The following is a 13082-nucleotide window of genomic DNA, read 5'->3' on the forward strand; positions in this document are numbered from 1 at the left end:
CTTTTAGAATAACGCGCAGAGGCAGCGCCCTGCACAGGCGGAGCTCTGCGGTGTGATTCAGTCGGTGTGCTGCCCCTAAGCTGGCTCCCGGAGGGCATCCTGCCTCGTTGGACATGTGCCTCCTCCTCCTCCTCCTCCTCTCTCCTACCAGGCACCCATGTGGAGTCAGTGCCCTCATCATCCCCTCCCTCTTCATCGCTGGAGCAAACCTGGCAGTATTCTGCAGCTTGTGGAACATGACTGCCAGATTGCTGTCCTTCTTGAGCATCCCCTCTCTCTGTATTCACGCTACTGCCTTCCTCTAGCTGAGTATCATCATCAGAGCCTACAAAACACTAGGCATCCTCCTGGAGCATGTACCCAACACTGTGCTCAAAGAGTTCAGGAGACTCCTCAGGAGGACGTGGTGGGTCTAGGGAAGGAGTCACTGATGATGACATTGAGAGGAGGGAAGACGATGCGTTGGCAGCTACTTTGCTAGTACCCTGAGCCTGGGTGAGAGAGGATGAGGAGGATGAAGAGGGCTTGGTCATCCACTCTACCAAGTCGTTGGCATGTTGCGGCTCAACATGTCCAGCTGCCGAAAAGAAGGACAAGCGTATCCCATGGCCACGTGCTGATGATGACGATGCACCGCGTCCACGACCAGCACTGTTGTCTCTAGACACCGAGCCTGCTTGCCCTCTTTTATCAGCTCGCGCCTGTCTGCCTCTCCTTGCTGGCCTTCCAGACATGGTAATGGCCTGAAGGGAGTTGGGAAAACCAGCAATTGCATAGTGTATATTGTGCTGGAGGCACACACAACTTCCACTAACTCCTGCAGATGGCTCAAATAGAGAAGAGCTATGTAGGTGGATATAGCGGTGTATACTGGGTTCAGAGCACACAGACAGCACGCACAATCTCCTAACGCTGACTGCAAGCTCTATTTAAAACGAGCAAGATAGTTAGCTATATAGGTGGATATAGCGGTGTATACTGCGTTCAGAGCACGCAGACAGCACGCACAATCTTCTAACACTGACTGAAAGCTCTATTTAAAACGAGCAAGATAGTTAGCTATATAGGTGGATATAGCGGTGTATACTGCGTTCAGAGCACGCAGACAGCACGCACAATCTCCTAACGCTGACTGCAAGCTCTATTTAAAACGAGCAAGATAGTTAGCTATATCGGTGGAAATTTTTATTAAAATAAAACTGCTACTGATTTACATAATCAAGAACTTAAGAAAGACTCATACTTGAGCAAAAAAAGAACAAAAGAACAACTTGTACAAATGCTTTTAGATAGACAGGATCTATTCAAACTGCCCATATCGCCCATATCGGATGACCCTTAGGCCGCGTACACACGGGCGGACTGTTCGCCCAACTTTGTCCGCTGAACAGTGTTTGGGCGGACAGTCCGCTCGTGTGTGGGCTTTCAGCGGACAGTTTCAGCGGACAGTTGGACGGACAAGGTTTTTCGGAAATTCCGAAAAACTGTCCGCTGAAACCTTGTTTGAGCGAACAGTCCGCCCGTGTGTAGGCTTGTTCGTCAAACAAAGTTGCGCGCATGCTCAGAAAGGATTTTCACGCCGAAAGCTATAATGCAGTGTATAGGACGTCGTATTTTTCGTCCCGTCGTACGTGCCGTTCACGTCATCGCGCACGGTTTCAGCAAACTGTTCGTCCGTCGTGTGTGGCCATGTCCGTCCATGCTAAGTTTGAGCGGACTGTTTGCCGAAACTGTTGGACGGACAAAGTTGGGCGAACAGTCCGCGCGTGTGTACGCGGCCTGAGTCCCATGATCATCTGGACTACTAAAAAAAAAAAAAAACCTATCCAAACAATTTCCAATCATTATCCTAACTATGTACATTTATATTACATACCCCCTATAGGCAGGAACGTAAAGAAACTGACGGTGCATACCATGTTTTTAAAATTAAGTTGCCCAAAAGCTAAAAAAGGGGGTGAAAGGACAGACAGACCACCACCTAAGGAAAAGAAGGGGGAGATCATCAAGGTGGCTGGAAAGAGAACCCTCTCCACAACCTAGCACACCTTTCCCTACCCATTCTTTCCCCCTCAAGAAACCTCACCTTGCCCAATTCCCGAACGATATCACCCGCCACCTCATGCATGGGCAGGAACTTGCCCCTAGTGGACACTAAACACCGAGAGTGCCAAGTGTAGTAAAGGCATATGACACTAACTAAATACAGTGATGATAACACAAAACCCCTCCGGGCTCTGAAGTCACCGTACACCCTCTCAGGATAGGCAAGGGCCCGGAGACGGGGATAGCCAATGGCATCTCCAACCTCCCCCAGAACCTCCAAGTTGAAAGGGCACTCGACCAAAAAGTGGTCCATGGTCTCTAGCACCCCACCACACTCAGGGCGAGGACAGCCTCTGTCCTCTGGGCTCCGGTACTTCAAGTTCGATCTCACATAGAGTCGTCCGTGGAACGCCCTCCATGCGAGATCCCAGAACTTGGCAGGAATTCTCTTGGAATTCAGGAGGGCTAGTCCCTCCCTGAGAACCCTGTCTGGACAGTCCCTTAAGGCCAGTGGTCTCAGAACGTCCGAGGCCATGACCCTCTGGTACAGCTCACGCCTGCCCAGGGAGCCTACCTCTAAGGCCGTTATCCTCCACCGCCTTAGTACCTTCAGGGCGGTTGGGACATAGGCGGGGAGGTACCCGTGGGACCTCCGAAGGTCACCCGGGCGACCGCCCCCCTCCCACCTGCTCAGGAACACTAGGAACCAATTCTTGCACAAACGTTCCCACAGAGAGGGTTCGTCCACAAAAATGGATTGCAGATTGAACTTCAGGAACACCACAGTGAAAAAAACCGTGGGGTTGATCATGTCCAAACCGCCCTCCCCTCTCCGCCGATACGTGACCTCCCTTTTTATCAGGTTCAGTCTGTTTCCCCACAAAAGCAGAAAAAACAGACCGCAGACCCGCGCATAGAGTGATTCTGGCAACAGACATGCTCATCTGACATAGAGGAACTCGGGAAGCAAATAGGTTTTAACCAGGCTCACCCTTTCCCTCAAAGACAGCTTCCAGCCTTTCCAGGCGTTAACTTTCTGGGTGGCACTTACCAGCCTGCGCTCCCAATTTAGCTTGGGATAATCACCTTGGCCAAAATAAATGCCTAAGATTTTAACCTCTCGTCGGGGCAGGGGAAAAACGTCCGGGAGGTCGAACTGCTCACCCTCCCTTCCCAACCAGAGAGCTTCACTCTTGTCCCAGTTGACCAACGAACCAGACGCCTCGGAGTAGCCTCCAATCTGTGTTTCCACAAACTGGGCCTCCTCTCGGCTAGCCACTACCACCGAGACGTCGTCCGCGTAGGCCACCACCTTCACCGCTTTATCCGGGCCACTGCCGGGCTCCATCAGGACCCCCCTCAGCTGCCCACAGTCTAGCCTTCTTACGAAGGGGTCGACTGCAAAGACATAGAGCAGGGGACTCAGCGGACAGCCCTGCCTAACACCAGAGTCCACCGGAAAGGTAGGACCCACCCAACCATTGACCAGAGGGAAGCTCTCGGCCCCTCTGTATAAAGTCCTGAGCCAATCAATAAATCGATCAGGCAGGCCGTATCTCCCCAGGAGAAGCCAGAGGTACTCGTGGTCTACCCGATCAAAAGCTTTCGCCTGATCTAATGCCAGCAGATACCGCCCATCACCCGTTGCCCTGCACCTCTCCACAGCCTCCCGGACGTTAAGGACTGCACTAAAGGTGCTACGGCCGGGAACTGTGCAGTGCTGGGAGGCAGACAGCAGCTTGCCCGCAACAGCAGACATACGCGTAAACAAAATCTTTGCCAGAATCTTTCTATCCGTGGAGAGAAGGGCGATAGGACGCCAATTCTCAACCACGGACGGATCCTTCCCCTTGGACAGAAGGATCAAGGCAGACCTTCTCATCGAGGGAGGGAGCAGGCCATATGCCAAACACTCACTGAACACCTCCCTCAGACGAGGAGCCAAAAGGCTCTTAAAGGCTTTATAAAATTCTGCCGTGAACCCATCAGGCCCCGGCGACTTCTTTAGAGACAACGAGTCAATAGCCTGCTCAATTTCGGCCACTGAGATCTCTTCCACCAAGGAGTCTAGGGGGTCAGACCCCACCTCAAGTGGAGTCCCGTCAAGAAATTCCTTGGCTCTCCTCAGATCCAACGGCTTCTTCCGAAGGATGTCTGAAAAATGGGCCCTGATGATCCCCAGGATGCCTGGCTTGGACCTTACCAGGGAACCCGAGGGATCTCTCAGTCCATGTATGACCTTCCCACTCACCGCGTCCCCACAGCTTTTGTAGGGATCTGGGTTGGTGAACTTCCCGTAATCCCTCTCCAGCACCAGGGAGGCAAGGCGGTCATACTGACACTCCCTCATCTGGAGCTTCAGATCCGAGATCTGGTCCTGAGGGCCACCATCAGAAACCAAGCGATCCAGCTGCCTGCGTAACTTCTGGTAGGCCTGATACCAGGATGCTGCCCGACGGCCCGAGACTTCCCGGAAGAAGCCCTCCGACCTCTTCTTCACCACTTCCCACCATTCCTGGTGGGAGCAGCCCCTCTCAAGGAGCGAGGCTTGTTCTAAAAAGAAGTCCTCATAGGCCGATCTGATTTCAGGGTCCTCAAGTAGCGACCCGTTTAGTCGCCACAGGCCCCTTCCTTTCTGAGGGGTGTCCGCCACATTCAGAGTGACCGACACCATACGGTGATCAGAGAACTCAACCGCATGCAGCGCAGGAGCTGCAAAGGACGAGTCCCCCTTCAAAAAAAACCTATCTAACCTACTCCTACAACTACCTCTGGAATATGTGAAACCAGTGAGGTTGGGGAAGTGGCGAACGTACACATCCACCAACCCAGCTTCCCTCACTATTCTATTCAAAAAGATACTATCATATCCCAGAGGGCCTGAGGTGCCTGCCCGGTCCTTTGACCTGGTGACCATGTTAAAGTCACCACCGAAGACCACCTGCTGGGATGTAAACAGGTATGGTTTCAGCAGCGTGAGAAGGTCCTTCCTCCCCCTCTGGGACTGAGGTCCATAAAAATTGATGAGGCGGAGGGATTCCCCCCTCACGACTGCGTCCACAATCAAACACCTACCGATTTCTAATTCAATCACTCGTCGACAAGCCACCGAACCAGTCTTAAAAAGGACCGCAACACCACTGCAGGGCTCAGCCGCAAGAGACCAGAGGGAGGGCCCATGTCTCCACTCCCTCTTTGCTAGGTGCATCTCTGCCACAGATGCCAGCCAGGTCTCTTGCAAAAACAAAATGTCGGCTTCAACCCGGCTGAGAAAATCAAAGGCTGAAAATCTAGCCGCCGCAGAACGCACACTTGCGACATTAATGGTCGCAAGGCGTATTGGAGCGGGTACCGCCATCCTTAGTGATTGAATTTTACGTTCCTCTCTATTTTACATTTCTAAAAGAATCAATCCTCCTCAGAGTCCGAGGAGGAAAGGATCCCGTATCTGTTCCATAGGGCCAGTGAGGAGCCCCCCCCTGCCCCTGAACTCATACTGGGCTGGGGGTCCTCACCACCCTCCTTCCCCGAAACCTTCCTCTTCCTCTTCTTTTTGGTTTTCTTCTCCCATTCCACTTTGGGAGGTTCCCTCCCACTCTCTTCATCGGACCTCCCACTGGAGATCTCCTTAATTCTCTTATTAACCCCCTTACCGGCCCCTGAGATGTCCATCGGGGTTACCCCTCCTGCACCAGCCTGCCGACCACTCACGACCACCGAAGAGGCCGGAGGGGGCATTAGTATAGCCGCCTGATCCAGGGGTGGGTGCGATTTACCCGCAGATTTAATTACTGAAGGGAGGGGGGGAGGGGGTAAAGGAGAAGAAGGGGAACCTGGGAGGGGGGAGACCAGGGGGGGGCAGGGGAAAGGGAGGGGGACGGGGGGGAAACAGGGGGAGGGTGATTTTTGGGCGAGGGCTTTTTCGCCTTGGCCGGCTTCCCAGGTGTTTTTGTTGCCGTTGCCCCATCTGACACAGGGTCAGACGGGGCCGGAGAACTCGCCGGCTCCCTCACTACGCCAGTTCCTGTCCTTGATCCGCGCCTGGGGGGTCTGACCCTTTGAGGGAGGGGGGACCCCTCCCTCTGTGACCCTGAGGGGTTGGGATCCCCACTTCGTCTAGGGACCCCTTGACCCTCCGGGCCTGGGGCACCCCCCTCAGCCTGGCACCCCCTGAACGCCTTGGGGCACCGACTAAAGGGGTGTCCCATTTCCCCACAGAGGTTGCAGACAATAAGCCTGCAACCCTCAGGTGAGTGGCCGAAGCCATTACACCTCACACAGCGGGGCATTGTGCAGTCCGCGCTGAGGTGCGTGGGACTGCCGCATTTGAAACAGCGACGGGGCTGTCCAGGGTAGAAGACCAGGATCCGGTCTCTACCTATGAAGGCGCTGCCAGGTACATGCGCCACAGTATTGTTGTGGCGCTTGAGCCGGATCCTGACCAACCACGTACCTGTCCAGACCCCGCACTCATCCAAACTTTTCCTCAGCCCTGTCTGGAGCTGCCCGTACCGCGCCAGCCAGGTCGCGATGTCCTCAGGTGGGAGGGACTCATTCCTGACCAGTACAGTCACATTCTTTACCTCCTCCTGCCTCGAAAGAGGTATCACCCGGAAACTTTTCCATGGATCTGACTTCCTGACGAGCTCGTACAGTGTCAGGAAAAGCTCCATGGAGACCAAGGAGACAAAACTTACATCAAACTCCTTCGAGTTTGTGGGATGTATGACTGCAAATAAGTCCGAAACTTTAAAGCGCAGCCCCAGCAGATAGTCGATGACCTGACCCCTGCTGGGACATGCAGACGTCCCTTCCCACCTGAGCTGCACCACATTCCGCCTGCGCCTCTCAGGGCCCCCCGTACCCCTTGTCCAGGCCTGCGCACCCTGGGGCTGATCCCCAGGGGGAGCCTGGAAATTCTGGGTGCCAAACTGGCCGTACAGGGGACCCATGGGGACAGAGGAACCTGCCACCTGTGCAAACGAGCACCCAGCCTTCAGGGCACCTAAGAGGTTTGCCTCCTCCTGTGTGCCCAAGATGAAAACTGGGTCTGTGGGGGAAGGGCCAGACCCCTGACGGACCGGACTTCCTGGCTCAGTACCTCTACCCACCGCATCCCCACCAACCGGCATCTCACTCCTTACCGCGTGGGAAGGAGCAGTACCCCCTACAGCTATATGATCCTGGGGGGGAGCCACCTCCATTTCTTCAGGACCCCGCTCCTGTGACCCCTCCAAACCCCGTATGAAATCCAGGGCCGAGCACTCGCTCCTCAAATCCCCCATCGGGGACTCACCCCAGCATACTTGTCCTGCCGGAAGAAAATCCCCAGAGGACGCTAAAGCTGTTATCTCCAGGGAGGTCTCCGACACCACCGCCTCCTCTCCCCCAACGAGCGACACCAACGGCCCCCCTAGCTGAAATTCCGGTGTCCCCACTTCCGTTTTAGGCCCTTTTAGGACTTCCGGGGTCACCGCTGACATCACTTCCGGTTCCCGGAAGTCAATGAGGTCACTTCCTGTCTCGTCACCCGGAACAGGAAGTGATGCACCCGCCCCCTTCCCACCACTCCTCCCAGTGTCAGCAGAAGATGCTTGTCCACATTGTCTATCCAAGACTGCACATGTGTCCGTTCCCATCAGCACCTCCCCCTCTTTCCATGCGGCCGCGGCGGGGGCCGCCATTATGGCCGGTTTTCCTCGCACCGCTATGGGTCTGGCGGGAGTCGTTGGGGTCACCGATGGGGCCCGGGGGGGGTCGGACTGCACTGTCCACTGGGGACTTCTGACCATTGGCCTTCACTGGCCCCTCCGACGGCTCTCTGGTGAGGACCACCATCAGTTTCTTGTGACTTGCGATTCCACCGGAGCTTTTACGTGCTTCATCGGGTACCCTACCCGGATCCTCCTGGACTGCGGCCATAGGCATGGCAGGTGTTAACACAGGAATCCGGGGACCCTCCGCACTGACAGCTCCGGGGGTCATACATTCCTGACCGGCCATGGATTGGTCGTCTCCGAAAAACGTTGCTTCCACTGGGGTCTGTTGTACTGCTACATCAGGTGAGAGTTTCAGGGGGGACTTCAGGGGGGCATTTCCTCATCTCACTGCCTGGGTTCCTTCCTGGCTGGTCTTTAGAAGTTCTTTCTTCACCTCTGCCAAAAAACTTTGCTCACCCTTTCCACGCTCGCAGAGACTGCCCAGCAGCCGCCAGAGGTCCCTGCATTCAAGCTTCAGGCCGTCTATGGTCTCCCTATATTCACCACGCTTGCTGCTGGCTGAGCGGTCCCTGCGATTTCGTAGGTCGGCCAGTCGCTCTGAGCGCTGTGCATAAGTCGCCACGGCCTTCTGTATAAGGGTTTTTACCCTCTCTCTCCTTTTCTGGAGCTTGCTTGGGCCCTCTCCCGGCTGGGCCCAGGTTCAGTCCATTAACTCAGACTGTGTGACCAAGAACAATTTCTCCTCCCTGGAGAGGTCTCTCACCCCAGGGGGGATGTCTGAGACCCAGGCCGGGAAAGAGGCCCCGAGCCTGGGCTGGCCGACGCCATAAGGCCGGATGTCCAAAACAGCCGTGGTTCTCCACAGAGCTCTTCCACACACGTCTGCTCTCCTGGAAAGCCTCTCCTGGTGTGTGCTGGGTTCAGGGCACGCAGACAGCACGCACAATCTGCTAACGCTGACTGCAAGCTCTATTTAAAACAAGCAAGATAGTTAGCTATATAGGTGGATATAGCGGTGTATACTGGGTTCAGAGCACGCAGACAGCACGCACAATCTCCTACCGCTGACTGCAAGCTCTATTTAAAACGAGCAAGATAGTTAGCTATATAGGTGGATATAGCGGTGGATATAGCGGTGTATACTGCGTTCAGAGCACGCAGACAGCACACACAATCTCCTAACACTGACTGAAAGCTCTATTTAAAACGAGCAAGATAGTTAGCTATATAGGTGGATATAGCGGTGTATACTGCGTTCAGAGCACGCACAATCTCCTAACGCTGACTGCAAGCTCTATTTAAAACGAGCAAGATAGTTAGCTATATAGGTGGATATAGCGGTGTATACTGCGTTCAGAGCACGCAGACAGCACGCACATTCTCCTAACGCTGACTGCAAGCTCTATTTAAAACGAGCAAGATAGTTAGCTATATAGGTGAATATAGCGGTGTATACTGGGTTCAGAGCACGCAGACAGCATGCACAATCTCCTAACACTGACTGAAAGCTCTATTTAAAACGCGCAAGATAGTTAGCTATATAGGTGGATATAGCGGTGTATACTGCGTTCAGAGCACGCACAATCTCCTAACACTGACTGAAAGCTCTATTTAAAATGAGCAAGATAGTTAGCTATATAGGTGGATATAGCGGTGTATACTGCGTTCAGAGCACGCAGACAGCACGCACAATCTCCTAACGCTGACTGCAAGCTCTATTTAAAACGAGCAAGATAGTTAGCTATATAGGTGGATATAGCGGTGTATACTGCGTTCAGAGCACGCAGACAGCACGCACAATCTTCTAACACCAGAGCAGAATGTCAGAGACCACCATCAGATCCCAATGTCAGTGACCACCAGAGCTGAATGTCAGGGACCACCGGAGCCAAATGTCAGGGACCACCAGAGCCAAATGTCAGGGACCACGAGAGCCAAATGTCAGGGACCACCAGAGCCCAATGTCAGGGACAACCAGAGCCAAATGTCAGGGACCACCAGAGCCAAATGTCAGGGACCACAACCAGTGCCAACTGTCAGGGTCTAACACCAGTGCCAAATAACAGGGACCACCACCAGTGCCGAATGCCAAGGACCACCACCAGTGCCGAATGCCAGGGACCACAAGTGCAGCATGTCTGTCCCACCAGTGCAGCTTGTCAGGGACCACCAGTGCAAAGGGGGGATTATTAGAAATTGCTTATATGACACAGTGGGAATGTCCCGCTGTGTCAGGTATTGTTATATGACAACCCTGCTCGCTGATGTCCACCTCCCAAGACATCAGCGATCGTTGTTCTCATATACTGTACCTAACACAGCGGGACATTGCCGCTGTGTCTTACAAGTGATTTCTAATAATAATCCCAGAGGCAGCGACAGCGGGCAGCGACGGGGGAGAGGTGTGGCGGGGGCAGTGGAGGGGTGGATTGCTGGCAGGGAGGAGGAAGAGAGAGGAGAGAGGAGAAGTAGGACACCTCCTCCATGGGTGGCACAGATCGGGGGCTGTGAGGCCCCTTCCGCCCACAACATGTCTGCTTCCTCCCTGTTCTTTCAGAGGACTGTGGCGGGGAATATCAGACCGCTAGCTGAGCTGAGGAGAGGGATAGAAGCCAGAGGTCTTACAAACAGGATATAAGTAGGCAATAACATTTTTTCAGCAAGTTCAGCAGCCTATTACAGAGGAACTACAGAGTTCAGAAGAACATGGATGGCAGACTTGGTAAAGGTAGGAGATCAGCAACAAGAACATAGAAAACAATTTGCCCAATTGAAAGCGTTCTGCTTTAATGTGCCTATCTGTATGATCTTGCAGTAAAACACATGCCTTTTATATATTGAAAACAAGCCCTAAGCCATCTTCTTCTATGATATACAGCAGAACCCTACTATATTCACAAGCATTAGTTACGTCTAAAATGGTTCTAATGTTTGTCCCTATTTCCTAAAGTTGTTATCACATTTTCCACAGAATATGAAAGGATGTCAAGCCATAAACTGCTATCTATTTACTGAGCTTTTTATTGCAGTTAGTTTTCCAGTAAGGGAGATTTCCTTAAATGTCCTGTTCCCAGAGCCATAATAAAAAGTAAGAGAAATCTCCCTAAATTGAAGGGACAGCCCACTTCTTACAGCTATTGCCAGAATTAGTGTGTCCATAGGAAGATACACCGGGTTTCAGTGACAAATGTAGAATTTTGGATTCCCCCTCATTCTCTCCATCATCAATGGTGCCAAAGTTAGACGCTCTCAATAGTTAAACAGCAAGCAATCTAAACCTAAAAAAGATTGTAACCCTTCCCTATATTAAAATAATTGGCCTTTATACCTTAAAATAAATAATATTTTTCATTTGTTTCCAATTCATTTTTTAAAGCTTGCAAAAAGTTGAACTGGGTTTTCTGTTACAAATGAACACATACTGCAGGATCCATCCATGACACTGGTTTTGTATAGGATTCTATGTTTTTTGATGATAAAGCATGACCTGGCTTACTTCACATTGTATTACTGTGCTGTCTCTTGTGCTGCTGGGCTCTGGTTTTCCTTAAAATTTCCCCCCATCAATTCCACCCCCTGCCCCCAATGCCATATGCTTTCCGTGTGGCGAGGGTTAATAGAATTGGGAAACTTGTCATTGGCTTTAATCAATAGTGCCAACTATGCCTATCTGTTTCCGCTCAGCTCCTCTATTCATAGAAGCTGTACTGCAGAGGATGGGTGGATGATTGAACAGTCCACTCCCTCCATTCATAGATCACATTTCATTCATAGAAGCTGTAGTACTAGCTTCTATGAATTGTGGAGCTGAGCTGAAAGGATGGGCATAGTCAGACACTCTTAATGAGTGCAAATGACAGCTCCCCCAGTTCTACTGCCACATCAGAAGATTATGGTGGAGGGGAATTTCTGGAGGACAATTTCAAGGAGACCAGGAACCAGCAGAGTGCAGGACACAAGGATGTAGCCCCCACCCCGACTTAGTACCCTATTCCATGGTTACAGGGAATTTTGGGTGATAATGGTAATAGGACAAACAGTAAAAACCTGAGAGGTGTTCTCATCCCTGTCTCTCTCCTTTCCACTATCCAAAACTAATTGTATATTATCTGTTTTCCATTGCAAGGAAAGTATGTAAAGGTATAAATGATTCTAATTACAGGTATTTCAGAAACAAAATCTTTTGTTATTAGACTTAGTTTTAATTTCTTTTTTTGTTAACTGCTTTGCTACTTTCAAATAAAGTACATTGGTTTGCATTAAATTACTTTTTGTTCCTTTCATGGCAGAGTCTTTAGATCTGTCTCTATGATATTTCTCCATGACCAGAATGTGGGATGTCCTCGCTGCACACTGTCCAAGTTAAGAGAGATTACGTGGTGTCTACATTGGCCAGAGGTTCAGTGGACAAATATGAAAGCTTGCTTGACCACCTTCTATCACAAAATGCCCTTAACTGGGAAGAATATCAATCATGTACACTTATGGGACAACCTTTATGCAGTCTGGTTAGAGACCTACTGGACAATATTACCTGTAAAGGTGATGCCTATTGCAGAATTTTCTTAGATGCTCTCCAGAAAAACGAGACTTTACCACATGAAGAAGAATTTTGTTTCCAGGTTCCTAAGGACCAGTCAGATTCTTCTTACTATCTACAATGTGAACGGCCAAGGATTGTGCAATTAATCCACAACTACATAGGTGCTCTTTTACAACAACTTTCCGATTGTGGATATATCTCTGAATGTGAAATTGATAATATACAGCTACCTATCTTTTCACCTTCTCAAAAGGTAGGTTATTTCCAGTTGTTCATATCATAATCAAATACATGTTTTTGACTCCTAAATAAGGTTGGCCATATATTGATCTTATATACAGTGGTGTGAAAAAGTGTTTGCCCCCTTCCTCATTTCCTGTTCCTTTGCATGTTTGTCACACTTAAGTGTTTCGGAACATCAAACCAATTTAAACAATAGTCAAGGACAACACAAGTAAACACAAAATGCAATTTGTAAATGAAGGTGTTTATTATTAAAAGGTGAAAAAAAATCCAAACCATCATGGTCCTGTGTGAAAAAGTGATTGCCCCCCTTGTTAAAACATACTATAACTGTGGTTGTCCACACCTGAGTTCAATTTCTCTAGCCACACCCAGGCCTGATTATTGCCACACCTGTTCACAATCAAGGCATCACTTAAATAGGAGCTGCTTGACACAGTAAGGTCCACCAGAAGATCCTTAAAAGCTACACATCATGCCGAGACCCAAAGAAATTCAGGAACAATTGAGAAAGAAAGTAATTGAGATCT

The 13082-nt window shown here is 50.9% G+C and overlaps 1 protein-coding gene across 1 annotated transcript in view; it reads left to right on the forward strand.

The window, feature by feature from the left end:
- The window catches only part of NOD2 (nucleotide binding oligomerization domain containing 2), a 112291-nt gene that overhangs the window by 33509 nt on the left and 65700 nt on the right, over positions 1 to 13082 (forward strand). Inside the window, exon 2 of the mRNA XM_077458409.1 lies at positions 12056 to 12562. Coding sequence (XP_077314535.1) covers positions 12104 to 12562 — 459 coding nt within the window. The 5' untranslated portion in view covers positions 12056 to 12103. The remainder of the gene's footprint in view (positions 1 to 12055; positions 12563 to 13082) is intronic.

This window comes from Lithobates pipiens, unplaced genomic scaffold (assembly GCF_037356315.1).
Source record: "Lithobates pipiens isolate NorthernLeopardFrog02 unplaced genomic scaffold, aLitPip1_a1.2 Scaffold_10, whole genome shotgun sequence".
In the NCBI taxonomy this organism is placed as follows: domain Eukaryota; kingdom Metazoa; phylum Chordata; class Amphibia; order Anura; family Ranidae; genus Lithobates; species Lithobates pipiens.